Source organism: Amphibalanus amphitrite, unplaced genomic scaffold (assembly GCF_019059575.1).
Source record: "Amphibalanus amphitrite isolate SeventyFive unplaced genomic scaffold, NRLGWU_Aamphi_draft 000935F_arrow, whole genome shotgun sequence".
Taxonomy (NCBI): domain Eukaryota; kingdom Metazoa; phylum Arthropoda; class Thecostraca; order Balanomorpha; family Balanidae; genus Amphibalanus; species Amphibalanus amphitrite.
In genome coordinates this window covers 152,188-179,329 of record NW_024882429.1, presented here as the reverse complement: position 1 = coordinate 179,329, position 27,142 = coordinate 152,188, and the positions used below count along the sequence as shown (strand labels likewise).

The 27,142-nt window shown below is 51.8% G+C and overlaps 2 protein-coding genes across 8 annotated transcripts in view; one reads left to right on the top strand and one right to left on the bottom strand.

Annotated features, from left to right (window-relative positions):
• The window catches only part of LOC122368271 (ryanodine receptor-like), a 124,521-nt gene that overhangs the window by 16,391 nt on the left and 80,988 nt on the right, over positions 1 to 27,142 (bottom strand). For all 7 annotated transcript variants that reach the window (XM_043342042.1, XM_043342044.1, XM_043342047.1 and 4 more), the window contains 14 exons: positions 26,913 to 27,092; positions 26,581 to 26,657; positions 23,955 to 24,109; positions 23,499 to 23,641; positions 23,203 to 23,318; positions 22,669 to 22,814; positions 22,334 to 22,404; positions 22,111 to 22,176; positions 21,814 to 21,893; positions 21,429 to 21,590; positions 20,968 to 21,124; positions 20,441 to 20,640; positions 19,691 to 20,086; positions 19,011 to 19,100 (listed from right to left, as the gene is read on the bottom strand). In XM_043342042.1, the coding sequence (XP_043197977.1) occupies positions 19,011 to 19,100; positions 19,691 to 20,086; positions 20,441 to 20,640; positions 20,968 to 21,124; positions 21,429 to 21,590; positions 21,814 to 21,893; positions 22,111 to 22,176; positions 22,334 to 22,404; positions 22,669 to 22,814; positions 23,203 to 23,318; positions 23,499 to 23,641; positions 23,955 to 24,109; positions 26,581 to 26,657; positions 26,913 to 27,092 (2,039 nt within the window). The remainder of the gene's footprint in view (positions 1 to 19,010; positions 19,101 to 19,690; positions 20,087 to 20,440; positions 20,641 to 20,967; positions 21,125 to 21,428; positions 21,591 to 21,813; positions 21,894 to 22,110; positions 22,177 to 22,333; positions 22,405 to 22,668; positions 22,815 to 23,202; positions 23,319 to 23,498; positions 23,642 to 23,954; positions 24,110 to 26,580; positions 26,658 to 26,912; positions 27,093 to 27,142) is intronic.
• LOC122368275 (flexible cuticle protein 12-like) lies at positions 11,804 to 14,516 on the top strand. The gene is made up of 3 exons (XM_043342070.1): positions 11,804 to 12,178; positions 13,362 to 13,514; positions 13,991 to 14,516. The coding sequence occupies exons 1-3, from the start codon at positions 12,170 to 12,172 to the stop codon at positions 14,261 to 14,263; spliced, it is 435 nt and encodes a 144-aa protein (XP_043198005.1). The 5' UTR covers positions 11,804 to 12,169; the 3' UTR covers positions 14,264 to 14,516.

Genomic DNA, 27,142 nt, shown 5'->3' with positions numbered 1-27,142 from the left:
GCTTATACAATTGATCAATTTGCATCAAACGCTATCGAGTCAAGGTGCACACATAAAATTCATGTGGATACCGGGACACAGTGGAATATATGGTAACACTCAAGCTGATAAGTATGCCAAAGATGCTCTTACCATAGCAAATATTTCACACATTCCAGCAGAATACCACTACATCAAAAACATTTTGAGAAACAGGGCACTCGATCTTTGGAGGAAGCAATGGGCTGATACATCACGAGCGACACAACTTAGACGCATTAAAACCGAAATCACAGAGTGGCATTCTTCCAACAGGAAAAATAGACACGAAGAAAAAATGCTGGCCCGTTTGCGGCTGGGACATACAATACTCACACACAGTCATATTTACAAACAAGAACCCCGGCCACAATGCAATCTTTGCCATACCCCAATCACCGTTGATCATATTATCACAGATTGTCGAAAATATCACAGGGAAAGACGGCCACTTATACAAGCATGCAACAAAGACGGCTTACCATTCACCTTAGCGACAATTCTTGGAGATAAGGAACAGCATTTACAAGATCTCCTCTTCACTTTTCTGAAGGATACAAACCTTTTTCTGAGAATATAAGCATAAAACACCATACATAGTGCGTAATATATACATCTTGAACATAGGGCATGAAATGGTCGATTGGGCCGAAATGCCCCAAATCACAACAAAAGAAAAGAAAAAGGCGAAATACAAGAGATATCTGTATGTTACAGTGTTTCTACTGGCTACACCAGCCAGATTGGTGACCCCGCGTTCTACGCACCATGGGATCGCTATCCCCTCGTGTTCCCAGTCACACCGACACTGGCCTGCACCCTGAGCTATCTCCTCCAGCTCTCTTTGTGTAGGAAGGAAGTGGCGGATGGTGTGTCTCCACGAGGATCCTACTTTTGTGCTGAGTGGAACTGGATAACGCCGACTACTACTGCTGCACTACGATCCAGCTACTTCATCGGCTCACCTTACCGTCCGGCTACCTCTGCAGCTGCACCGCAGCACCTGCCGATCGCCGTATCGCCGTCGCCGCCACCGATCTTCCCGACCATTGCTCTCGGCAGCCATGGACCAGAAGACCCAGCCTGCCGGTGCCGGTGCAGCCGCCGCCGCCGCCTCGGATGCCACTGCCGCTGCCGCTGCCTCCGGTGCCGCTGCTGCTGCCGCTGCCGCCCAACCGGACTACCTCCGCATGGCGACCGCGCCACGCAGCCACGTCGCGCCGCCGCGCTTCTTCGAGGAGGACCCCGTGATCTGGCTCGTCCAGCTCGACCTCTTCTTCTCCCAGGCAGCTGTGGACGATGAGCTCAGCCGCTTCCGGATCGCCGCTACTCTCCTTCCTGGCCACCTCCTGCGCGACTTCACTGACATCCTCCGCAACCCTCCTCTAGACCGACCTTACACCATCCTTTCCGACGCCATCCGTCAGCGGTTCGGCAAATCAGTCGAACAGCGTCTTCGCTGCCTGCTCTCTGGCCAACAACTCGGCGACAGGCGTCCTTCCCAATTCCTTCGGCATCTCCTGGACCTTGCTGAAGCTGAAGGCTCACAAGATTCCCCGCTCATCCGTCAGATCTTCCTCAATGCTCTTCCGCCTCGGACTCAGCCCTTCCTCCAGTGCCTGCCGCCTGGGACGGACCTTGCGACCATCGCTAGCACTGCCGACCGACTCCTGGAGCTTCCGCAGCAGTCGGACGTCGCTGCACCTACCTCAGGTCTTCTCGCCGCGGTATCGACTTCTGCGCCTGCTGCAGCCTCACCTGCTGCTCCTGCAGGACCCTTCCACCTCCAAGACCTGATGAGCCAGCTGCTGACTGGTATCACGGCCCTCACAACATCAGTCGCCACACTGGTGGACGAGACGCGCCGCCGAGAGAGATCAGCATCCCGTGCCCCCGGCCGCGCTCGCCACCGTCCACCACGCGACCTGTCTGCTGCTGCTGCCCGGTCACCCAGCCCTGCAACCAACACGTCTTCCGGCGCTGGTGCTTCCTTCTGCTGGTACCACCACAAGTTCGGTACCAACGCGCGCTCATGTCAGTCACCGTGCTCGTGGTCTGCAACCGCAACTCAGACCTCGGGAAACCAGCAGTAGGACAGGTGACACAGACGTCTGCACCTGCCCTGCTCAACCCTGACGTCCCTCCAGCAAGCGGCCTTCTGAGACTCAAGGACAACAACACTGGCATCACCTTCCTCATCGACACTGGAGCCGAGTACAGTGTTCTTCCAGCGACACCCACCGATCGTGCTCGCGGAACCAACGGACTGGATCTGCAAGCAGCCAACAACAGCAGCATCCAGACCTATGGTCAGCGCATGCTCACGCTTTCTCTCGGCCTCAGAAGAGATTTCAACTGGATCTTCATCATCGCGGACGTCTCCCATCCTCTCCTAGGAGCCGACTTCCTCTCCTCGTATGATCTCCTCGTCGACACCAAGAGAGGCCGTCTCATCGACCACCTAACTGAGTTGTCTTCACCTGCTTCCCACTCTTCAGTGCCATCCACCGGACTGACAGCCGTCGTCGGAACCGACAACCCAACATTCCTTAACCTCCTTCGAGAATTCCCCAGCCTCACCCAGCCGTCACATCACCCGGAGCCACAGCACTCAGTCCGACATCACATCGAGACTACCGGCCCTCCGGTCTTCTGCCGCCCACGCCGTCTGGATCCAGCTCGACTCGCCACTGCCAAGGCAGAGTTCCAGCGCCTTCTCAGTCTCGGAGTCATCCGACCCAGCAGCAGTCGGTATGCATCACCGCTGCACATGGTGCCCAAGTCGTCTGGAGATTGGAGACCCTGTGGTGATTACCGTGCACTTAACCGCATCACAGTGCCTGACCGGTACCCACTACCACATCTTCACGACTTCACTGCCTGCCTCGCTGGGACATCGATCTACTCTCGGCTCGACCTCGTCAGGGCCTTCAACCAGATACCGATGGCCCCAGAAGACATCGCCAAGACAGCGATCACAACGCCCTTCGGCGCCTTCGAGTTCCTCCGTATGCCGTACGGTCTCCGGAACTGCGCTCAGACCTTCCAAAGGTTCATGGATCACATCCTCCGTGGCCTGGACTTCGCCTTCGTCTATGTAGACGACATCCTCATCGCCAGCAGCAGCATCTCGGAACATCTCACACACCTCCGAGAGGTCTTCAGCCGTCTTTCCCGCAACGGTGTGCTCCTCAACCCATCGAAGTGCGCCTTCGGCATGGAAAGCATCTCCTACCTCGGCCACCAGATCTCCAGCGGAGGCATCACTCCTCTCGACGATCGAGTCAGTGCGATCAAGAACTTCGACCGTCCAGAGTCAAAGAAGAGCCTCAAGAAGTTCCTGGGGATGATCAACTTCTACCACCGCTTCATCCCACACGCTGCTGCTCTTCTGGCGCCTCTCCACGGCCTGACTGCCTCAGACGACCGAGCTGCTTCAGTCACATGGACCCCAGAGGCAGACGCCGCCTTCTCTGCAGCCAAAGCCGCCCTCGCTGACGTCACCCAGCTCGCTCATCCCGTCAAAGATGCAGCTCTGAGCCTCAGCACTGACGCCAGCAGCACGGCAGCCGGCGCCGTGCTCCACCAGCGAGTTGGTGGTTCTCTCCAGCCTCTCGCCTTCTTCTCGCGCAAGTTCACGCCCACCCAACGCCGCTACAGCACCTTTGGACGGGAATTGCTCGCGATGTACCTCGCCGTGCGACATTTCCTGCCCTATCTGGAAGGACGCGACTTCGAGATCCTCACGGACCACAAGCCGCTCGTCTTTGCTCTCAAGGCCAACGGCAACGCCAACCATTCTCTCCGTGAACAACGTCACATGGACCTGATTCTGCAGCACACCAGCAAGATCGGACATGTTCCTGGACACCTCAACCCGGTAGCTGACGCCATCTCACGGATCAGCTCAGTGTCTGCGCCAGCTTCTGCCGCAGCTACACCTTCACCCGGCCTTCTGAGCCTGGCCGACATCGCCCTACACCAAGCCAACGATCCTGACCTGCCGAAGCTGCAACAATCCTCATCTCTGGTCATCCGTGACTTCCCAGTCCCTGATCATCCGCATCTACGTCTCTGGTGCGACACCTCAACGGCCACACCTAGACCTGTAGTCCCAGCCAGACTCCGCCCTTCCATCATCAAGAGCTTCCACGACTTGTCTCATCCTGGCATCAACGCTACGCGTCATCTCATCTCATCGAGGTTCATCTGGCCCCACATCAACGCGGACATCCGTGCCTTCGTCCGGAGCTGCCAGCACTGTCAGCGTGCCAAGATCCAGCGCCACACGAAGCCACCCATGGGCAGCTTCCAGCCACCTGACTCTCGCTTCCTGCACATCCACATCGACCTTGTCGGACCACTTCCTCCGTCCCATGGCAACTCCTATCTCCTGACTGTCGTCGACCGCTTCACCCGATGGCCCGAGGCAATTCCTCTGCCCACCATGGACGCCGTCACGGTGGCTCGGCATCTCGTCAGCGGCTGGATCGCCCGCTTCGGAGTACCCGAACTCATCACCACCGACAGAGGATCCCAGTTCGAGTCCCGCCTCTGGACAGAGGTCTCCAAGCTTCTCGGCACCTCTCGGATCCGGACCTGCGCCTACCACCCAGAAGCAAACGGGATGGTAGAGCGCTTCCACCGCCAACTGAAGTCAGCTCTGCGGACCGATGACGACGCCGCTTCCTGGTCGGACCGACTTCCTCTGGTGCTACTCGGAGTGCGCACGGCCCTCAAGGAGGATCTCGGATGCACTGCTGCAGACCTAGTCTATGGTTGCAGTCTCCGACTTCCTGGTGACTTCCTCTCCCCCATGTCGTCGGACACTTCTTCTGATCCGGCTTCCCTAGCCTCTCGTCTCCGCGCCGCCATGTCGGAGCTCCGTCCAACCCCTCCTCGTCCTGGCTCCCGCCAAATCTTCATCTCTCAAGACATGCAAACCTGCTCCCACGTCTTCATCCGACGCGATTCGCATCGCTCTCCTTTCCAATACGTCTATGACGGTCCTTATCGTGTCCTATCCCGCGACCAGCACACCGTCACCATCGACCGTCTCGGGCGACGCGACACCGTCACCCTGGCTCGGTGTAAACCGGCCTTCACGGACAACATGCCTGCCGCAACGCCGCCTGCAGCACCGGACGTCCTGGTGCACGACACGCCTACTACAGCGACAGACAGCTCGGTGGACCGCCCGCCTGCTGCATCGCCTGCACCCAGCCGCTCAGGTGCCCCCGGCGGCTCTCGTCCGGCTCGCCGCGTGCCGCCGGACCCGCCGCCTGCTTCGCCACCCCCTCTCCGTCGTTCGTCGCGTCTTCGCCGCCAAACATCTTTTTATGGTGTTTAACTAGGGCGGGGGAGTGATGTAGCCATGTACTTCTGCCGGTCACCGCTAGGCCCATGTACTTCTGCCGGTCGCCGCTAGATGCTGTGAACCGCGAGTTACAGTTTTGCTAATAGGTGTCGCTTTTACCAGTCTCTAAATTGCTAAAGCCTTCGATTAAGTTGTGCGCCCCCCTTTTAACGTTCCGTTCGCTTAAACTGCTGTATTGTTTGGACAATTGTATTGGCTATGTGTATATTAAAAACCATATGTATTCGTTTATTACATTCGATGTTCTCGCCAACATGTGTGCAATACTAGATAACTAAGTTCGTATGTAAAATTATATATGTCTCGATTTTGTGGCGAAATACAAGAGATATCTGTATGTTACAGTGTTTCTACTGGCTACACCAGCCAGACCATCTCCCTCCGTTCGGCACTGAGGACAGCGGGAACGGGATGTATTAAGTCAAACTCTCTCCGTCCTGTGGACAAAAAACGGAGCGTGACACTATGGAACGTCAAGTCTCCTCCTTTCGCCCTAAAGGGAGCGGAACGTAAAATCAAGTCTCCTACGCCAAACTACCTCCACTCGGCCCTGAAGAAAGAGGGAACGGAGCGTAAGACAGGTCAATCTCTCTCCACTCCGCCCCGAGAGCAAAGGGAACGAAACGTAACACCAGTCTCGCTTCGCTCCGCCCTGAGAGCAGAGGGGACGGATCGTAACGTCAGGTGCTCTTACGCCAAGGAACGTAACACCAGGTGCTCTTAGACAAATGAACAGAAATGTGATGAGAGTGTAGTCTGCAGCATACACCGAGAGAGGGTACGATCGTGCAAGATCAGATAAGGAAGAACAGGGGTCAGGTGCAGACGTTTGCCAGGTCTATGGCTCGCCTCAGCCAAGTGGGCGGCGATACGCGTCAGTAGCCGCGCTGCAGCGGCGGTTTTATAATACATAGGTCAGTCGACAGAAGACGGTTACGTTTTGACAATGAATTGTATAAAGGGGTGTGACATATCACGAAGCAGGCAGCGTATCACGAAGCAATACAAGGCTGTGGCAATAACAGGATTTATAAGGCAGACGTTCCGAAGCATGTTGCAAGTAAAATGATGATACCTTTGCAAAACATTGTCTTCAATAACGCATTGAAGCATTCACCATTCAGTGTTGAATAATATCATCGTAAGACAAACAATTGAGTTAACGGAAGATTACCGGTGATTCTACTACACATTAAGTGCTAGCAATAATCACGCTGAGTTTTATCTTACAGTCAGGCCTGTGCGGCTGACCATATAATCAGCACCATCAGCCAGCGAGCAATAATCATAATTCATAAATGGTGAGACGCTATTAATAGCTTTGCAGAGTACCACGACAAGAAGAAAGCCGATCGTGCCTGCAATCAAGGCTCGCAAAATAGACGTTATACTGTCGATGGTGTGGGTTAATTAAATTGGCATCTCCAAATAGAATTAACTGATGAACTTGTGATCCTTCAGACATCAGTATCAACTATCAGCTTACGGCGTAACCTGTTAAAATGTAATAGTGGGAGTCGTCTCTTCTCGAGTGACGCTTCCTCTAATCCATATTCGCCACCATTATGTTACATGCTCTCGACACGATGGGTATGGTCAGATTAGTTTGAGAATTATCCCTAATATCTGCCACCATCGTATAATTTTTCCGGAGGTACAGTAGGATCCTGTCTTCCCTGTATGTACCTATCGCAATGTAGCAGAGATCTATAGTGCCAACTACTGAAATGTAAACTGAAACCATGTTGCGTCTGCAAATAAATTTAACATTCAAATCAAAATACCGACATATGTAGTCACATCCGCGCTCCTCAAATACAGTTTACCCTCTTATCACCAATCAACTCTGTTTCCACACCAATGAGCCGCACCATTTGTCACGACCCTGCTCATTGCTGAGTTACCACATGATAGGGTGAGCATTGCCCAACGTGCGCTCATCACTGGCGGCACGCCGGCGCGCATACATACATACAGAGAGCTGCGGCGGTGACCGGCGTCCTAATGCACCGTGCCGAGCCAATCCTGTCACTGGCCGCACGTGCAAATCGAGAGGAGCGCCCGACCCCTGACGGCGCTGATCCGTCCTCCCCGTCACATTCTCGGCATGCCGTGACGTCGTGGAAGCGTCACGGTTTCCAAGGAAGAGGTGTCCGGGTACGAATTGAGCACTGGGAGAACCAACAGTCGCATGCATCCACTGACCAGTGCGCCGCCCACGGCGGGTCTTTCAGGACCGTAGTAGGGAGTGTGGCACGGATTATCGGGACGGAAGTCATACATCATCCTGCAGTACAGATCGATATGCTCTCTGATGACCGGATACCTAGCCTGGCAGACTGCGGTCGGCCAGGGAACATAACATGCCGTTGCTAAAGGTTAGAACCTCAGCATCATCGGGAACACAGTACAGAGCTTCAGAGGCGGCAGGAAGACGGTGGGAACATGTAGCTCCCCAGCATCGGCGAGGCACGGATAATAGGCATATCAAAATCCCAATGCATCAGAAGCTGGCGGATAAAACGTCAGCTGCAATAGCTTTTAGAGCCACATCAGCCACAGAGAGGCAGCATGTTCCCGCTTTAGCGTCAGACAGATAGTCGAGTCTAGCAGCACTGGCAGACGGTACACCGAGCGTGTCGCAATGACCCCTTCAGAAGGCCGACAGACAAGGTCACCGGCCATCAGTAGGCCAGCATCGGTCACTGACTATTAGTCAGCGGTCAGCAGCCAAATAGTCGTAAGTCGATAGATAGTAATGGTCAGTGACCTGTGATCAATTGAGTGAATCCGCCAACCCAGCGGCCAACAGTCGCCGTTTTTATTGAAGCTCCCATCCCAGCAGACCAGCCTGATTCCCTCCCTGTTGCGTCGCAGAGAAGCCAATAATATACGGCCGTCGGCTTACCAGGCCGCCGAGGGCCATACGCAAGCATGCATTCATGGTTGAGCAATATTCAGTGGCGGCGGCATGCTGCCTGGAAACTATCTCCAGGGGCCACGGGGGTACAGCTGGGACATGCAAGATAGGTGGGACAGGCAGGATAGGTGGGACAGGTTAGGTAGGTGGGACACAGGAGCAGAGCGGGAATGTAAGGAGTCGGTGGGACAGGTTGGATATTGGATAATGGGACACGTGCAGTAAAAGGGACAACAGGGCTAACTTGGACAAGTGTGGTAGGTGGGTCAGGTATGACGGGCCACTCCTACATGCCCAATAAGGTGTCTGACCAGCGTATATTCAAGTAGTCGGCAGATCTTTCACCCGGTCCGGGTCCGCCATGACCTGTCTGTCCGTCTCCCGTGCAATCGTCTGGCGTCCATCCGTCCGTCTCTAGTCTGCTGTCATCCAATCTCCTGTCTCCCGCCTGTCTCCCGTTCTCTGTCTCCGTCCGTCTCCGTTTCCCATCGTCCTTATCTCCGTCTCCCGTCCTCCGTCTTCGTCTCCGTCTCCGTCTCCGTCTCTCGTCTTCAGTCTTTCGTCCTCCATCCGTCCGGCTCCATCAACCCGTCTCCCGTCCTTCGTCTCCGTCGTCCCGTCTCCGCCCGCCAGCGCTGCATGACGCTGCGCCGCCACCCATTCAGGCTGTCATTCATTGTGCCGCGTGCCGGGCCGCTGCGCCCATGCGCACCGTTTACACTGCCGCCTGCTAGAAACAATCGTCGACGACCCTTCTGCCGAGGCGTCAATGTGGAATCGGCAGTGTCACGCGTCGTGTCGTAATCGCGCCACCCGGGCGACGATGGGGGGGGGGGGGGGGGTCGGACGGCCGCCCGTGCGGGCCATTGTCAGTGGCGGTTTTGTTAAATGACAACAGGTTATAGACAGGTGCTCAAATGAGTCGGACGTGCCCTTAGAAGTCAGGAGTGTCGAGTGACGCTGTCGCGACCCGGGCTGTTATGACTGGGTCATGGGCGAAGAAAGGTATGCAGGTAAATGGATAGGAAACCGGTAACTAATTAATTAAGGAAGACGGCGGAGCGGCGTCTCAGATTCAGCGAGGTGCTGATTGAATATCGCCGGGTCAGCGGGGTGAGAATCATGGGCAGGTCAGGGGTATATGATATGATGCAGCGAGATATCCTTGTTTATCTGCCATGGACGTCGGATCATTAGAACACGTACACACACGAACACGAGCATACACACGTAGACACACGTAGACACGTACGAACCGGGAGTTCAACTAACTGAACATTGAATATGATATCCGATTTTGGTGAGCGGATACCTGTCTTCCCAGAGAGCTAAAAAAACTAACGAAAGTAGCGTGAAGCGGTTCATAACATTCGAGAAAGCTCGCAAAACCTGCAAAGCAAAGAAGCTCGACTGCTTCTTTATCGCATGATAAAAAACGGTGGCACCTGAGTTAATCAGGGGTCGAATTTCGGATTTTCTCGACTGAAGTTAATAATATTCGACAAATGATATAACAATACGAAATGGCTAAATCGGCTTGGCATGTCGGGAGAAAAGAATAGAGCACTGAAATCACATTCCGCAGTATACCAACATATTTGACCTGAGGTCAACTGTTTGGCCTTAAAGATCAAAAAGAAAAGAAAAATAACTAGCTTTTCGTAGGTGTGTTTGTAGGCCAATCTTCTCCGTGCTGTAGGTATGTACATAATTATTATGAGGCACTGAGGCGATGACACATAATTTACCTTACATACACTAGCCTTACGTTAGTTCGTTTGTCTCGATTTTTATCTCGATACGTTTTTCATTAAAACAGCGACTGTGGCAAATTACTAATAAAGCTGCGGATTCGGAGTCCGAGTCAGAGTCGAAGTCGGTCGAAGTCGAAAGTTCTGACTGGAGTCAGAGTCGATAATGGAAGCTAGATTCGGAGTCGGAGTCACTAAAATCCATCAACTACGCAAACCTGCAAGGCTGCGGACTCGGAGTCGATTTTTGGAAGCCAGGGCCGGAGTCAAAGTCACCTAAAATTCATCGAATCCGCAGCACTGATTTTTAGCATAAAAAGTGAATTTTGATGTTAGATCACTTAATATCTTCAAGTTATGGGGTCAAGGTTTTAAGGACGTATTCACTATGCATATAATTGCAAGGGTTGTGCAAAATTTGGTGGGAGGTCCAATGTCCATTTCCCATTCGTCATGAGCTATGTGTCGGAAAGTTTAGCCCGCCTTGTCATCTGCATATATTTTTCAAAACAACTATGCTGTCTGCAACCTAAGGTTCGAGTCCTTCCATAATCAATCACATAATGACAAACGAGGAACTACCACGCAGAAAAAGAGTACCTCTTAGTCAGTCTGACTCATGTAAGCGCACAAACAGTAGGACAATGCTCTCCCTAAGTCGCATACAATGGGTCATCCCGCTGCTACGTGAGACATGCTAACCCGACAGCCGGCTTCCACAGGTTCGGATTAACGCGGAGCTGACAAATAGTGGGGGATTAACTGGCAGACACCCGATCGAGAATCTGATGCATCGCTGCGGTTATTTGTGCTGCAAAGTTCGGACGCTGAATGAGTAAATGATCCTGCAGACTGGTGACAATCACCTAACGGAAAAGCTCACATATTCGTGGTGAATAGATAAGCGGTAGCAACATGGACAAGCTGTAGCTGAGTGTAGGTGTACCTACATCGTGATAATCAGCTGAGCTGATTGCCATGTGCGAGCGACGCGATGGATCAGGTTACTGGCACAGGTGCAGCTCCCTTTATTTAGGCTTTCTTCATAGTTCAATTAGAGAAACATTTTTTTTTCATTGAATAATCCATTGCCCTATCCCTGACAGATATGAGACAAGATTAGCTTGTTTTCAAAACTGGAGTACCTAAGTCTTGTTTTGCATTGCACAGCAGCACACAGGAAGCTAAACCGAGGAGGGTCTGGAATTTTGTCTGAAATGAGTATCTGAAGACTTTTGGGCAGTGACCTCGCAGCACCTAACCGTAACAGTGACCAACTGTCAATGCTCCTCGCAATGCCCGGCTGACTGCAAATGGTTGCAAGGCTATCCAAAAAAAAAAAATCATAATTTGCAACCTTGGGGAAACAATAACCCGTAGGCAATGTGGCAAGCATAATTTCTATGTAAAAGCAGCAAAGCCAAACCGAAAAAATGTCTGGAAGAAGCCCACAGTCACACAATAGATTGTAGGAGTATGAGATTACCAGCATCTCATCGAACACAGGTTGCATAGGTGTCCCTTACAAAACACGCGGAAATCCTTTGGTGATTCGTACTTCGCCAACATCCATCAGTATGGCCCGGTTGGCGTCGGACCAGCTCGAGAAAGTAGCGACTGAATTACCGACCATGTGTCGCCAGTGTCCACGGGCCAGTGTCCCAGGGGATAATCCCCCGAGCTACCTCAGAGACTGCACGGGCGACGGGGTGACGTGACACCGACCGTCTCCCATCCGGACCGCGCCCCTGTCCGCTCCATGTGCCCTACGCCCTCGGTGCAACACTCAGAGGGCCCGGCGCGAACAGTGGCGAAACTGTCGTCTGTGACTGAGTCCCGGCAGCAGAGGTGGCACACTGGTGACATTCTTGGCGGGGCTGGCAGCAGCGGACAGTGCTGAGAGCCGCCGGTTGCAACAGCTCGCGGCTGGCCGGCCGGCCGGCGCGGAGCTGTGAGGGGCGTCCCGGCGCCTCGGGCGGGAGAGGAGGCCGCCGGGCCGCCTTAAATACCGGGGGCCCCGGCAGACGGCATCACAGTCCGCCGCCGCCGCAGCAGCAGCAGCAGCAGTGCCTCCGCAGTCGTGACAAACCCACCCAGACAACCATGAAGCTGGTGAGTGAACGACTCGCCAGCGAAGACGAGCCGGCGCAGGGAGAAAGACCTCGCGGATTTTCTAAAGATTTCGGTGGTTCGGAAGTCCAAAACAGTCCAAATAAACCTAAATAATTGCAAAAGCTTGTGGAAAGGCTCCCGCATCAAATTCTAAACATTCCTAAATATGTTTTTGAAAACGTAAAAACTAAGCAAAAATATAAATAGCCTTAATTACCTAACAACAATTTCACCTATTTAGTGCTAAGTCGAAAAGCCCTAAATCACCGTTCCAACCATAATGGCGAGAGCCTACTTAGGCCACTTCGGCACTCTTATTTGCTCAACGATGGCTTGGAAAATATTTGTCTGCATTTCCATACGTTGCTGTCACTGCCAAAAAAAAAACAAAAACAAAAAGATTTATCCAAATTTTGCCGTTCACCCGGTCGCCTTCTTTTCCCGTCTAATTCCCATAGAGGCCAAAAACTAAGCAAGGAACACCACTTAGCGTCGGCTGTGATAAATAATCCACAATTTCTAAACCTTCCTTCCAAAATTATGAAAATAAGAGCTTAAAAACGACCAAGTCAGTCAGAAAGGTAATTTATTTGTTCCTTCAGTTTCAAATGGATCCGACAATTTAAACAAGTAAATTCGTCAAAACTTCAAATGCTAACTCTTCCCGTTGCTTCTTTGAAAATCATACACTAAATGGAGCCGCCATTTCGACCCCAAAGTACCCCTTCTCTTCACAACCTCAGATCATGTGCTGCGTCCAGCTGATGTCGGTCCTGGTACGCTTCTCTCTCTCCTCTCAAGGGGTGTTCCCTGATCCCATCTCAGCTAATAATTGTCGAGGGTAGCCCTCCCTTCCCAGATAATGCTCTCTCTGTTTCGCCGGTACTTCTCTAGAGTGATCCCTTCCTCTCTCCAATATTCTCCATCCTGCCAATGCTGCTCATAAGGAACGTTGTGTCCCCTTAGATCATGTCCTTCATCCCGCGCAATGTTGCTCCTAAGCGGCTCCTCCTCCCTTCTTAATTCATGATCTCTTCTTCGGCCATGTTGCTCCTAAGTGACTCCTCCCAAGATCATACTCTCTGCCCTGCTGATGCTGATCCTAACCAGCCCCCTCTCCCCCGATCGTGTTCCCCACCCTGCTGTTGCTGGCCGCCCACTGACTCCCTCTCTCTACCGCTAGTTCGTGTTCTCCGCTCTGCTGGTGCTGGCCGCCGCCCGGCCGCAGGACTCCCTGGACTCGCTCGAGCCCGAGGTGAAGGTTCTCAGCGAGAGGTTCGAGCAGGATGAGCAGGGCAGCTACCAGTACGGCTACGAGCTCGACAACGGACAGAAGGTGAGGCGCAGACCAAGTGCGGAAAGGTCAGATTGAACACCATAGACACGGGACAGACAAACAATTTAATCGATAAGTCTTCAATTTTATTAGAGAATGTGTAAAAGCTGTATAACTAATATTGTTCACAACCCTTTAGATTCCTGGCAAGCAGCATAAAGCAACCGACACAAAGTAAAAGGCAACCGACATACAGTACAAACCGGAAGAGTGGTAGCTATTCAGAGAGCAGTAGCAGAGGCCTTCCTGGTAGATAAACTTTATATATCTCCCCCAGAAAGGACGGGTCTTCACTCTTCTGTGTAAGCTCGAGCTCAAAATATCAGTCTCAAGCTCCATCAAGTATTCACAAAATGGAGACCACTGCATTCGATATGTGACTTGCGACAAACTGCCAAGTCATGGCAGCTGTGGACTCTCCTCACGATGACTCGCGACCTGTGACCCGTGTCTGACCGTCCCCTTTCTGTCCTCAGGTGGATGAGCAGGGCACCGTTGTGCCGGGCCCCGAGCCGGAGACGGGCTCGCTCGAGGTGCAGGGCAGCTACTCTTTCCTCGGCGACGACGGCGTCACCTACACGGTGACGTACACGGCCGGCGAGCAGGGCTTCCAGGCGCAGGGCGACCACCTGCCCCAGGCGCCCGCCCAGATCCCCGAGTACGCCGAGCTCCGGGAGAAGTACCCGCAGCTGTTCTGGGCCGAGAACCAGCAGCCCGCCGAGGCCGCGCCCGAAGACGTCCTCTTCTAGATGGAACATCACCCCCGACCGACCGTCCGTCTCCGAGCACCCCCCAGATGACGTCATAAGTCAGCTGATGACGGTAGCCATCCGTCGCCCTGTCCACCGACGGCGCCGTGCGCCCGCGTATGACACTGGCATACACCCGCGCGCGGAGGCCTCACAGGGTAGTGGCAACGGAGGGCAGTGTTATTTGTGATACTGTATATATCATGTGCGTTGCACTGTTGTTCCTATTTCTAATAAATGTCCAACCAAATGAGCTTTAGCATTTTCTTACGACCTGTCCGACATCGACTGAGGTTTCCGACTGGCGTGCGCATTACACTCACTAATGAACAGAAAAAAAACTATTTTTAAGTGCATTGGCCCATGAGACATGCATCCATTATAGGGGTGCAAATCTTTTGCAAGATTCGCTGTCCATTGAATGGGGCCTTGGCCCCTCGCCACTGCGTATGCACCGAGAAACCTTTTGAAAAAGTCAACGAAAAGCGGCACCGGTCAAACTGCGCAAGAGTAATGCAGCTTTGGTAAGGTTTATAAAAGGTCAAGTTGAGAGTTGACATCGGGTCGAGAGCAGATGCAATTGACTCAGGTTACCTATTTGACGCTTTAAAGTCGTGTCTTTCAGAAAGTGTTATTCAGAATTTCATTCAAAGCAAATTCGTGTCTTTCTAGAATCCAGCTGAGCGTTATCAAAAGTAGGCCTCTAAGAAAGTTGAATGGGCTTTTCCATCCGTTCAATTCCACAAATTCAAGACCCAAGAAGTTTTGTGCTCCTGTCATCGAAATAAAATATCTGGATCCGCCGCTTCGGGCCTCATCCGGTACACGCTCGCCACCTGCTGAGCGCGCCGCTGGAGACTGCATCTAAGCATGCCATCTTACACCAAACCCGACGGGCCGCGGCGGCCCAATGAAGGCGATACTTGATGGGGCAAGGATAGTGCGTAGTGTGTGATATGGAGTGAAAGAGCGACTAAAGACGGGCCTTTATAGCGATATGTACAGGGATATAAGGCGGAACTGGCGACGGTCGCTTGGACGGTTGAATAATAAAGCGCAATGTAGTATGTAGGTACCACTCTCGGTGATCGTTTCAATGACAGGGAGCCCAAACGTGTGATTCAGCCTTCTATTTATCGGACAAAACAGAGCCGTACAAAAACCATCTGGGTCAGTTGTCTAAACGTTTTGTAGATGCAGACTACCTAAGCATAACATCACACGCTGGCGAATTCTGCAAATTGGCGGCCGAACAATGCGCAGTTTTTGTACACCAATCCGATAGTCGGTCTGTTATGGCGGACGGGCGCCATGTAGGTATGTATATGCCTGCATCGCCAATCTCGTTTCTCCCGTATCACTAGGGCTCTCCCGTATCGCCATCCCCCGCATCACTATATCTGGGTAAGCTTCTTGTCATTTCGTACCAACGTCAGCTCTTACACCGGTACTTTCTAAGCAGAAGTCATACCGAAAGAAAATCCGTATGCCACAAGCCACCTCGTTTATAATACAAATACCTTCGCATGACGCACCACGCCTCTCTTCAGTCTCTCCCACCCTTGTGTTAATCCACACTCGTACAAGCCCCCCACCGTCATCTCAGAATAGCCCCCATCGTCCTCGTCTGGCCACTGTCGGATGTCGCAAGTGGCCACCTGTAGTGCCGCTGCCGGCGCGGTGGCTCAGAAAGGCTGCCGAGTCCCTCCCCCTCCCCTGGACAGTTCCCTCGAGTCCGTCACACCGAGTTACTGGTTACACGTCACTCCTCTCTAGGCTGCCTACTAACCGAACCCACCGTCTGAGGTCGTTATTAGCGCTCTGCGGGGTGCGGTGCTTCAAACGACAGCGCGTGATGAGGCGGGTGACAGAACATCTCCTGCCTCGGGCGGTACATCTCCGGAGCACGGAGAGACGAGAGAGACACGCGGGAGACGCCCCGTGACGGGCCGACTGCCCCCGGGTAGGAGAGTGCCGACGGTAAATGAGCCGCGGAGCTATGAGAGATGAACACCGGTAGGGGATAGGGACAGAGGACAGGAGTGGGCACACCATGTCCTTTGAAGGTAAGGGACAGAGACACGAGGACACGGGTGAGCACAGCGTGTCCGCCAAGGACGGCCACCGCGCTGCCGACCTTGACCGCTGGCCGCACATCCGCGCATCACTGCCCCCCGGGAGCAGAGGGTGTTACTCAACCACGCGGAGGGGAGGCGGCGCGTCCGACATCGAAACTCTGCAGCAGCGAGAGGAGATGGCGCGCAGATGGCTGAGCACGGTCAGTCGCAGAGGGCTCTCCTCTCCCGACTGTCCAGGTGCGTCGACAATCCCTCGGAGCAGACCTTCGCACTTACACTCCCCTTCCTACAAGCGAAGGACGCAGACCCCGGAGTGCGAGGGGTCTGTGACGACCAGGGACCAGAACACTCTAGCCGCAGATGTTAAAACAGCGTGACCTCCGACCGGTCACGGCTGTACCGACGCGCCGGGCCCGGCAGGCTTGCAACATCCGCACCACGTACAGACAGTCTCCCCTCGCTGAATACATTACAGGGCGCCCGGGGGTGCAGAGGTGTAGCAAATGTTACCATATCCAGTTCATTGCGAAAGGCTTTATTGCAGTGTTGCCGCGATGTTGTAGCTTTTCGATGTCTCGATCAATGAAATGTGCCAAGAACGGAGAAGCAGCCGCTGTCGTGACTGAATTCAGGTGCGAATTACCATCTTGGGCATACTCGGTTTCTTAGAACTTGGGAATAATGTGAAACCTTACATACAGCTAGTAGTTATGTAAATGACTGATCATAGGTTAGCTAAATTGACCATCAACAAATATCAGGTTGAATACAAAAGCCCACAATATTTCTTTCAAAGTAGACGCCAATGAAGGGCCATATCAATGAAAGTGCCATATCATGCTCCACGTGTCCACTTTCTAACTCCATTAAAGTCATAGAATTTGAACGTTAAATCCGAGTAGATAGTGAAATACGGTTCCTAGGAACCGTAGGATCCTACATGGGCATGGGCTTAGCCCATAAGGATATTTTTCAAACGGTATTAATCGGTACCCGACTTAAAGATTTCCTGAGTTTCGTCATTCCGTCAAAGACAAGTTATCCCGTCATGTGAAATCACTTGTCCTTGTCGGAGCCCATGCCGATGTAGGAAGCTCTGTCGAAGGCATTGAATATTCATTACGGCATAAATGGACAGAAAAAACGAAGTAGCATATGTCTGAGCAGCCACGACTAAAAAAAGAGCCATTCCAGGCTCATTAATTAAAACGATACATCATTTATGAAGCAGGTAGCCATATTGACAGCTAATTCTTCCGGAAGACTGGAGGGCTGTTATACACACGTTTCAACCTTTACCCTTGAAAAAACTAATGCCAGCGACCATTTGCGTACCAGTCCCAAAACAACACCGAAAATTAAGCAACCAGAATAGTTATCCACGTTGTAAGGGGTCACAATGCAGCAAGCGTGTGGCAACTTTGTGTCCTTTACGGATTGTCCGGCGTGACCACACCATGCATACAGAGGTTGTGACGGAGCCCTGTCTGACTCTGGCAGGGTCACTCTGTTGCAATGGCAGTGCCGGGTCGTATGCACGTGCACAACACATGAATACACTAACACAGTAATCCGCGGCGGGTCAGAATGCCGTGTGCGCCGCCGGGCACGGACCAGACGGCGCTCCTTTACGGAGGTACCGGCACCGCAACAATGCAGCATCCTGTCCCAGCTACGGCGCCCGTAACGGTGAGTTTACATGGGACAATGGTAAAGTTCCGTGGGACAGAGCTCGTATAGTAAACAACTGGGCGGATGTGCTGGTTCGTAAACTGCCAGCAATGAGTGCTACCCTGACCTAAAGCGAACTATGGCATGGACCTTAGCTGGCGTTACGTACTCATATATCGTAAGACATAGACCTATGTGCATCTGTCCTTTACAGAGGCATATGCGTAAAACAGTCAAGAATGTAAATAATTAATGAAATGTACAGTTGTTGGAAATGAATAGGACCTTGGGTTCAGTCGCAAATTATGGTATTCTGTGTCGTATGACCGATGTCGACAGTGTCTCATCCATTTTTTATCAAGCCACCTGCCACGATACATGTCGGGACAGTGGAATAAACCGCTCATTGATTTGGTGCCGTAATACTGCCTTCCAGAGGTGTGATTTACAATTCAATTGGGTACGTTTAGCTCTAAACTTGACTTGAAACCCTACAATTACATTTGTGGTGCTGTGCTACGTTTTAGAGAAGGAAACTACATATTCCGGTTAAAAAAAAAAAAATCGATTCGATAAAATACCTCGGCGAGATTTGTAAAACCCTGAGGCGTTAACCAGGTACTTTACTCCTATATATACAGTTGTGCTCGTTTGCAAATATCAAGCGACGGTAGGATCTTTTCGATAAGCTCTAGACAATGATCCGTCCCCTTCTTAGCCCCATACAAAGGGGCGGACTTTGGAACTGGAATGGGGCAACGGTGCTCACTCCTTGGTAAACACGAATAAGGGCTTCGGTGTTTTTGCAGCTGGGGGGGGGGGGGGCAGAACTTACCCTTTGGCGGACACCAATTTGGGATTTTGTGGGCTCTGCAACTGAGGAAGTGATGAATTCAGGGGATGCGGTACTCACTCTTCAGCGGACACCACCTCGGATTTGTGTGAGTTCTGAGGCTAATGGTAGGGTTAGGATGTGTGTGAGGGGCGGCGGTACTTACTCCTTGGCAGACACCACCTCGGACTTGGGTTCCTCGGTGGTCTCGGCTCCTTCGGCCGGGGTGGCGCCCGGCTCAGACATCTCACGACCGCTGCCGGCGACGGACGGAACGGGGTTAGATACACCAGTCAAAGGGTTGGATACCCTGACAGCCCTGCCGATTAGAGCATCGCGGTACAAGAACATTGATGTCAATATGACTCGGGAGCACAAACACATGTCAGTCAATTTCGTAATTCTAGCCGTTGCCTAGAACCACCATGCCTCCTAACGGTAAAGGCTGGTAGGTAGAATTTGTGCCAGCCCGACCGACTGCTGGTCCGTCAGGTAGGTATAGAGGACAGCACCAGCGCCTGTACTGCCCAGAGCAGGGCCCAAGTCTGTCTACAAAGCCAGCCTGGCGGTCACGGGTCAGCCTGTAATCTACTCACATCTAATCGGTCAGTCCCCGAAGCAGCTTCTGTTATTTCTTTATCACATATCCTGATTCATAATCAGCAGATTTATCCCCATCCCCGTTCCTCTGCTATTTTTTCAGCTGACCAGCCTTCATCCTGAGGTGGCAGCCCAGCCTTTGGTATACTTCCGCATCGACCTGTAATCCCCTAATATCACGTTCTACCGCCTCCCTCAGCTCCCATCCATACCCCTTCCCCCTCCACCACCCCCACAGCCCCTCACCTCTCATCCAGCATCCTGGCGGGCGTGCCATCCCGCGGCGGACTGCCTCCCGGCTCTGGTAGCGGCAGCACGGGCGGCGGCGGCGGCGTCACCGCCAGCGTCATCGGACCGAACACGTCATCCTCCTTCTTCTCGGGCGGCTTCTCCAGCCGCTCGCCCTGCATCAGCGCGTTGATGACGCCCAGGACGTACTTGATGACGGCGGCGGCCGCCCAGCCCGTGTAGTAGACTAGCTGGAAACCGAGGCGGAAGGCTGCCAGCAGGAGCTCGACGGCAGTCATCCGGCGAAGCTCGGCCAGCCGGCGGCGCAGGTTGGCGGGCGCGATGGCGCTCAGGCCGCCCAGAAGCATGTCCTTCAGCTTGCCGAGGTAGGACTTGACCAGGTCCATGCCGCTCCTGGCGACAGGGAGAGGAGGTGGTTTCAGTGTTGTGGAGTCCGAAGCTGATTACAAGCATTATCTGCATAGAAAACCAGCAACCCAGCAAGCCTCGTTCAGCTGTTACAAGATTATGACACGACAACCAAGCGGGAACAAACAAACACGACAACCAAGCGGGAACAAAACAAACGCTAAAAATGAGCCTATAGCAAGTATGAAGAGGTGTGGTACAGAGCATGAACGGGTTCAAATGAAGCTACAATTACTGTAGCGTCATATATCGGGTTCTGGCGCTTCAAAACCTGCACCACTGTCTATCATTCCTCCCTTCACAGCGCCCGCTTATTCATCCTGACCACCCCGAACTCACTTTTCCTCCTCGTCGGCATTGAGGATGTCGAAGGTCTCCTTGCTCTTTCCGCCCGGCTTGGCGTCCTCCTCCTCCCCCATCAGGCTGGTGGCGTGCTGCATCTCAAAGATGGCGTCCTCACAGAAGTTGACGAACAGCTCCAGCTTCTCCTTGTCGCCACCCTCGGTCACCACTTGGTAGAAAAAGTCCCGCTTCGATTGCTGTAAATATGTACACCGCAGACGTCAACGGTGTTTATATTTCGACACAACCAGGGCATGGGCAAAGTCATGGGAAAAAACAGGGGCGGGCTTACTGAGGCGATGGACACGATTCCTATACTTGTTTTGCAATATAACATAGTACTTACAAAAAAAGAAACAAGGTGGTTTCCTGTGTGATACCTACTGCATGCGTAAATTCGTAAGCAAAATGTTAGGTAAAATATCTTCAGCTCAAGAAACGAATGTAGAACGTAAAGATATTCAGCCATTGAGGCGACAGTGGTTGGTAGTAGTTTCTGATGGTTGGGCGAGCGTCATTCTTACCTTGATCTGCGGCTTCTCCCACTGTTCAATGTGCTCCTGTTTGATCTCAAAGTAGACACGCTCGATCTTCTTGTTGCCGCCGAGGATTTCGATACGACCGAGCAGCGGCTCGAAGTAGTTCAGCACCGAGCCGGCAGTCTCCAGGAAACGAGCCAGTCTGACAACAGACAGAAATACGAGCACGGCTGAATGACGAGCGAGCACTGGTGGATAATATCGGCATGAACTCAGCACTATTCTCGTATTTACTTGACATTGATGACCCAATTTTGTATTGCAATATCTCAAACAATACATGCAACTTTTAACACCCGATCGCAATTTTGCTTATTCTGACTCGGGCGTATCGCTTCACAAGTTAAACACTAAAAACTCCATGTCTGGAGTATGTCCGTATTCTACGTGAATCTCCATGCCCTAATCTGGAACATCTTACCGCTGACACATGCCGCTGTTCTCACCTGGGATCGTTGGGCATGTGCTCTGACAGGTTGGTGAGCAGCACGGCCAGGTTGAAGCCGATCTCCTTGGCCGGGTTGTGGAAGCGCTCCGTGAACTCCAGGTAGTCAATCTTGCCGTCGTGGTTCTCGTCGCAACACATGATCAGGAAGTTGATCTCCTGACTGAAATGGTATAGAAAGAGATCGATCGCTGTTACTTTCACTGGCAATCACAAGCGTCCTTCTGTTCCAAACGATAGCAGGACTTATTCAATTATATGTCATTCGAGTGAACTCTTAGCACAAATGACACCAACCATAGACAACTATATATCTAGTGGTCTATGTACCAACGTATGTCTACTTATTTAGCTTGGCTTCTACCGCTGAAATGTGAAATACTCACGAGGTGTAAGCCTTGGTCTGCTCCATCTTGTCCTTGAACTCCTTCGGTGTGATCATGCCGTCGTTGTTCTGATCGATATCCTGCGAAAGTACGGGGGAAGTAGGAACATTAGGCATGCCGATACAGCGAAATATGTGACGACGGAGCTGGTAATAAGCATTGCTTTGCTGTAAGTGCATGAGTTGGTCCGATTTGTCCAAACGTAACCATGGAAATTGTGGCCGTCAGCAACAAATAAGAAATGACCGTCATAGTTCAATGACATTTAGAAAGACATTCAGACAGCTTGATATATACCTGGAAGTTGGTCGATTCGGTCAGATCCTTCAGCTTCAAGAACATGTCGAAGAACTTGAGAATCATCTGGAAACAGAAGACGCATTTGTAAAATGTCATCTTACTCGTCAAGAACGCCTGCTAGACCAACGTGCCTGCAATATATAACGACTCGTCATATGGGCAATCCAACATCAGTAATAACTGTTGAGTACAGCATACTCACTGTCTCCACGTCACTTACCTCGACGTTTGATGCTGACTCCACCAGCGTGTCCACCATCTGTTTACCGATAGTGCCGTTCACCACGTTCCCTGAACAAACAGACAGGGAACGTCACAGTTATGATATTGCATCGTGCGGCAAAACCCAGAGAAGATGCAACTCAATCCCGTGACAGGCAATTGTCATGCAACCCTTCATGGACTTGCTTTTGGATGACTAAAAAAGAAAACGATATGAGGCGTAAAACTAATTTTTCTATCCCGAAAATCGACATGCTTTTGTCGATGAGTATCAGCCTCAGCAAACTAAGATTGTGACTCTCTGCCCCTGATTGGGTCTTCCGCGTGTCTGACCTTCCAGCATGGAAAGCATCATGATGATCATGTCCTGCTGCAGGTTGAGCAGCTCGCGGAGCAGGTCCACCTGACTGGCGTGGCGCGACAGCTTGTCCTGCATGTGGGAGAACAGGAACAGGAAGCCACCGACGGCGTCCCACAGCCTGAACAGCAGCGGTGGGAGCAGTGTCAGATCTCCACACACGTCAGGCGCATACCAGCCATTCGACAAACATCGGAGAACATACGGCCACTGCCCGTCATAAGTGCTTAAATAACAAAGCGTCTATCAGACATTCTAAGCCACAGCCGTCAGGATTCTCTGCCGGTGTGAGGCAGCAACAGCATTGCGAGCCAAGCCAACGGTATGTACATTACAAAAAATACAAACGCCTTATTGCTGGCTCCAAGGGAAAGCTTTTTCCGACAACCAACGTTCTGACGTCGGTCTTTTCATTTAGCGACCAAGAGGACGTTGTGGACCCCTTGGTTTCTTCCGTACCGAAAGCCCCATAGCTGCCCACATTACGCCAGAGAGGCTCGGCACCTGACCTGGAGTGGGCCAGCGCCTGCTGGTTGCCGACACACGGGCCCTGGATGACCTCAGTCAGCGTGTTGAACACCTGACTGGCCACGCCGATCGCCTTGAAGAAGTTGGACTTGCCGGCCTGAAAAGGGTGAACAATACAAATGAATGAAATAGTAAGCGCAAACGGAATAAAACGAGTGATGACTGAAACGTTTGGATCATTCAAAGCCTGACTTCAGGATCGAAAGCGAGTGACGAGACCCCCGGATCGCCCAGAGACTAACTCAATTAAATGTGCAGCCTGTGACAAGGCGCTGACCTGGTCGATGATCTCCTTGGACGAGTAGTGCCAGTAGAAGTCCATGATGGACTCCTGCAGCCTCAGCAGGTAGTCCACCGTGCAGATGACCAGGTTGACAGTGGTGGTGTTACCCGCCTGGGAGCGCAGGTAGTTCTGCCAGTCTGCGGAGTGCGTGGGAAAATACAGCAGTCAGTGAGAGAAAACGGACACAAGTTACAGGCCACGATCGATTTAACACGATTACAATACAGGGCAAATGCACTTTGAAATATTAAAGTTTAGAAGGATCAACCATGGTCACTCATCTCGAGAAAACGTCATATCCATTTTATATCGTTATTCTGAAGACAACATGGTGCATACGTGCGTCTTCCAAGTCTCGTGCAGGAAACTGAGAAGAAAGAATCGACATCCGCACCCCCGCCCCGTGCCGAGAGGTTGTGACATTATCAATCTCCTATCCCCGCTCCGTACCGAGGTTGTGGCCCTCGCAGGTGAGCTGCAGGAACCGGAATACGGCGCACGTGAACACGTCGTCGTGCATGTTCTTCTCTCCAGCGGCGCCCTCTGAGCCGACACCCAGGCCCTCCGCCTTGGTGTTCCGCTCAAACGCATCCAGGTCGAGCACGCTGCCGGCGGGAGGTCACGGCGTTAGGTCAGAGGTCACACTGATAGGTTATGGCATGAGATCATGGTTGGAGGTCATGGGAGGTCATAGACGCAGTGTCAAGGCCGGTCATAATTGAGAACGGTCATAAATGAATATCCTCGCCTGGTGTCAAAGGGGGTAAGGGTGCGATAAACACTGCTTGGGTGCATGACTTGGGACTATGGAATGTCGCAGGTCATATGAATGAACCTAAATATAGAGTACTGATACAACTCGAAACGAAGGTTCGTAGAGAAAATGGACATGTTGAGAATGCATGAAAAACTGAGGACTTCAATGCCGCACAAAACATCGACTCACTGTATCGCGCAAAATAAGGAAAGCTCAGCATCATCGGAGAATATTAGGTAAAACAATAAGCTACCCTCACCAAAATTGCAGCAGTAGTCCACAAAAGCATGATCTGCTAATCCATAGGATTGAAAATATATGTCCAAATAACTAGCGGCTTTGTGGAACAAAATTCGCTACGTGGGGGTTCGGAACACTCCATATTTCTGACTCTGCAGGCGTCTGTACCGAGTTGGAACGGCAAGTTCGCCCGTGGTCATGCTTTGATACGTCCGCGGTGGCGACCGAGGACGATCCAACGGGGATGTCTCACAGCACGCTTATCAAACCTATGCATAAAAACATCGTAACTGTCGTTCTTATTTATTACAATTATTATAAAGACTTATGTAAGCATTACCCTGCCGCTTGCTTCAGTTGTGTTACGCAGGCAAGGCGCTCGACAAAACCAAAGAAAGCTCTTTTTGTTCTGCTCTTAGAAATGATTACGAGCGAGCGAGCGCAGCGAGCGAAGCGAGTCTTTTCAATATAACGGAAAAATCTCAGTATGAGCGGCCCGGCCCGGCCCGGCCTGTAACGCTTTTGAGAGGCTTATATCTCAGCAACCGCTGGACCGATTGGCCTGCGGTCTTTTTTGCTGGGTAGCCCCATCCCTTCTACCCCGTAATTGACTACTTTTGATACATCTCAGTGACCGTCGTGGCACGTGCCACGTGAAAAGTCAAGGGTGTTCAAGCTGTTTTACAAAAGTAGTGATTTTGAGAGGCTCATATCTCAGCAGCCGCTTGGGCGATTGACTTGCGGTAATTTTTATAGGGTAGCTGCATCCTTTCTACCAAAAATAGGATACTCGCCATGCATGTGGGCCACCCTGAGTGCACGTGCAAAATACAACAATAAGAGGTGTCAAATTTGTTCCCATTTTAATAACTCGGTAATTACTGGGGCGATTTCGCTGAAACTTGGCATACAGGTAGGCACCCACCAGGCAATGCATTCCCATGTGTTGCGGTTAAGGTGCTACTGCACGTGCGCACGTGCAGGGGACGCTTCCAGATCTCGAGAACGGCTGGGCCGATTGCGCTTAAATTTGGTACACGGTTGGAGACCGGTTAGTAGGGTGCCGTGCAAAAGTCAGTTTGGACCCCGTTTGCACGTGCGCACGTGCAGAATGCCGCTTCCAGATCTCAGGAACGGCTGGGCCGATTGCGTTCAAATTTGGTACACCGCTAGCGACCGGTTAGAAGGGTGCTTTGCGCAAGCCCGTTGGAAGTACCCTCTCGCCCTTCCGCACGTGCAGGGCTCACTATCTCGCTCGCTCGTTCTTCGCCCAAAAGGCGTTTTACTGGTTATATTATTCATTTTTAAGCAAATGTTTGGGCGTAACGAGCAAATAAATAAGCAAAACATGTTTAACGTAAAAATAAGCTTGAGTTACAAGCAAAACGGTCAGCAAATGTACGTATGTTTTTTATCTTAATTCAAACAGAGCAGCGCAGCCTGTACATACATTTATGTATATCAACCACTACAGGTCCATCGTTGCTCTCTTATTAAATGGGGTAAACCGTGTGTTCTAGCTAGAGGAAGCAGAGAGGCATGCCTTTATAGGCGGTGCTTATGGGTGTGTATGTATGTTTTCAAATGTGCAATACAACTTCGAAGATTCAGCTAACCCTCTGAGTTTGTTTGCACGCTCAAGAGCATCCAGATCCAAAACGCTGCAGAAACAGAATAAAATGTTATCCGGATATCGTTCTATTGCGGTACCTACGCATTCTATAAACTCTAAACGTTTCTCTTAGTGGGCATACTCGTATTATGATTCCATGATCGTTAAGAAGGGTAAATGTTAGAGTAAAATTATGGGACATAATTAGTTCGGGAAACCCGCGGCGGATTACATTCAAAACGACAAGACTCAGTGAAACACACCAAAAATATTAACTAAATAATATATTTATACAGACCGGACATGGGCAACACCACGCATTGCTACGGCAATCGCTAAATTTGTTATAAGATACTAATTAAGTTGTTTGCCTATCGTATTAAAAAGGATGGACAGAAAAGAAGAGAAGAAACTATACTCTAAGCAGACGCGGTTTAGGAGCACGGAGGGTGACAATCAGCTCATACCTGCAGGATGACATCAGACCAGAGATGGACACGAAGAACGACGAGTCCTTCTTTTCCTTCAGGTAGTTCAGCATGGCCTGCCGGGAAGGGCATAGTTTAGAGGTAATATGGGGAGAAACTGCAGCCATTGTTTGACAAGGTACGGATTTTTAAGACCACGTCAAATACCAGTTTTGTGAGCGACCATCGCCCAGGGTCAGGTCTGCTCTCAGTGTCAATCCCTTGTTAGGTCACTACCATAACCGGTACCGGGTAGATCACCATCTCGGTCATGTCACCCCTCACGGTCCGGCCCAGATCAGGCCACCACCCCTCGGTCAGCCCATACGCACCATCTGCACATCCACGTTTCCTCCGCGTAGAATGGAGATGCCCAGGTCCAGCGACTTCATGGTCATCTCGCTGGGCTGGCCCTTGCTGGCGGAGATATTGAGGAGCACCATCTCGGCCACTCCGCGGCTGGACAGCCGGTCCTGACAGAACAGCAGCTTCTGCTTCTCGATCTCCTGCTCCTGTGGTGGCGACAGGGTGGGGCACGGCGTCACAGGGTGCAATTTGGGAC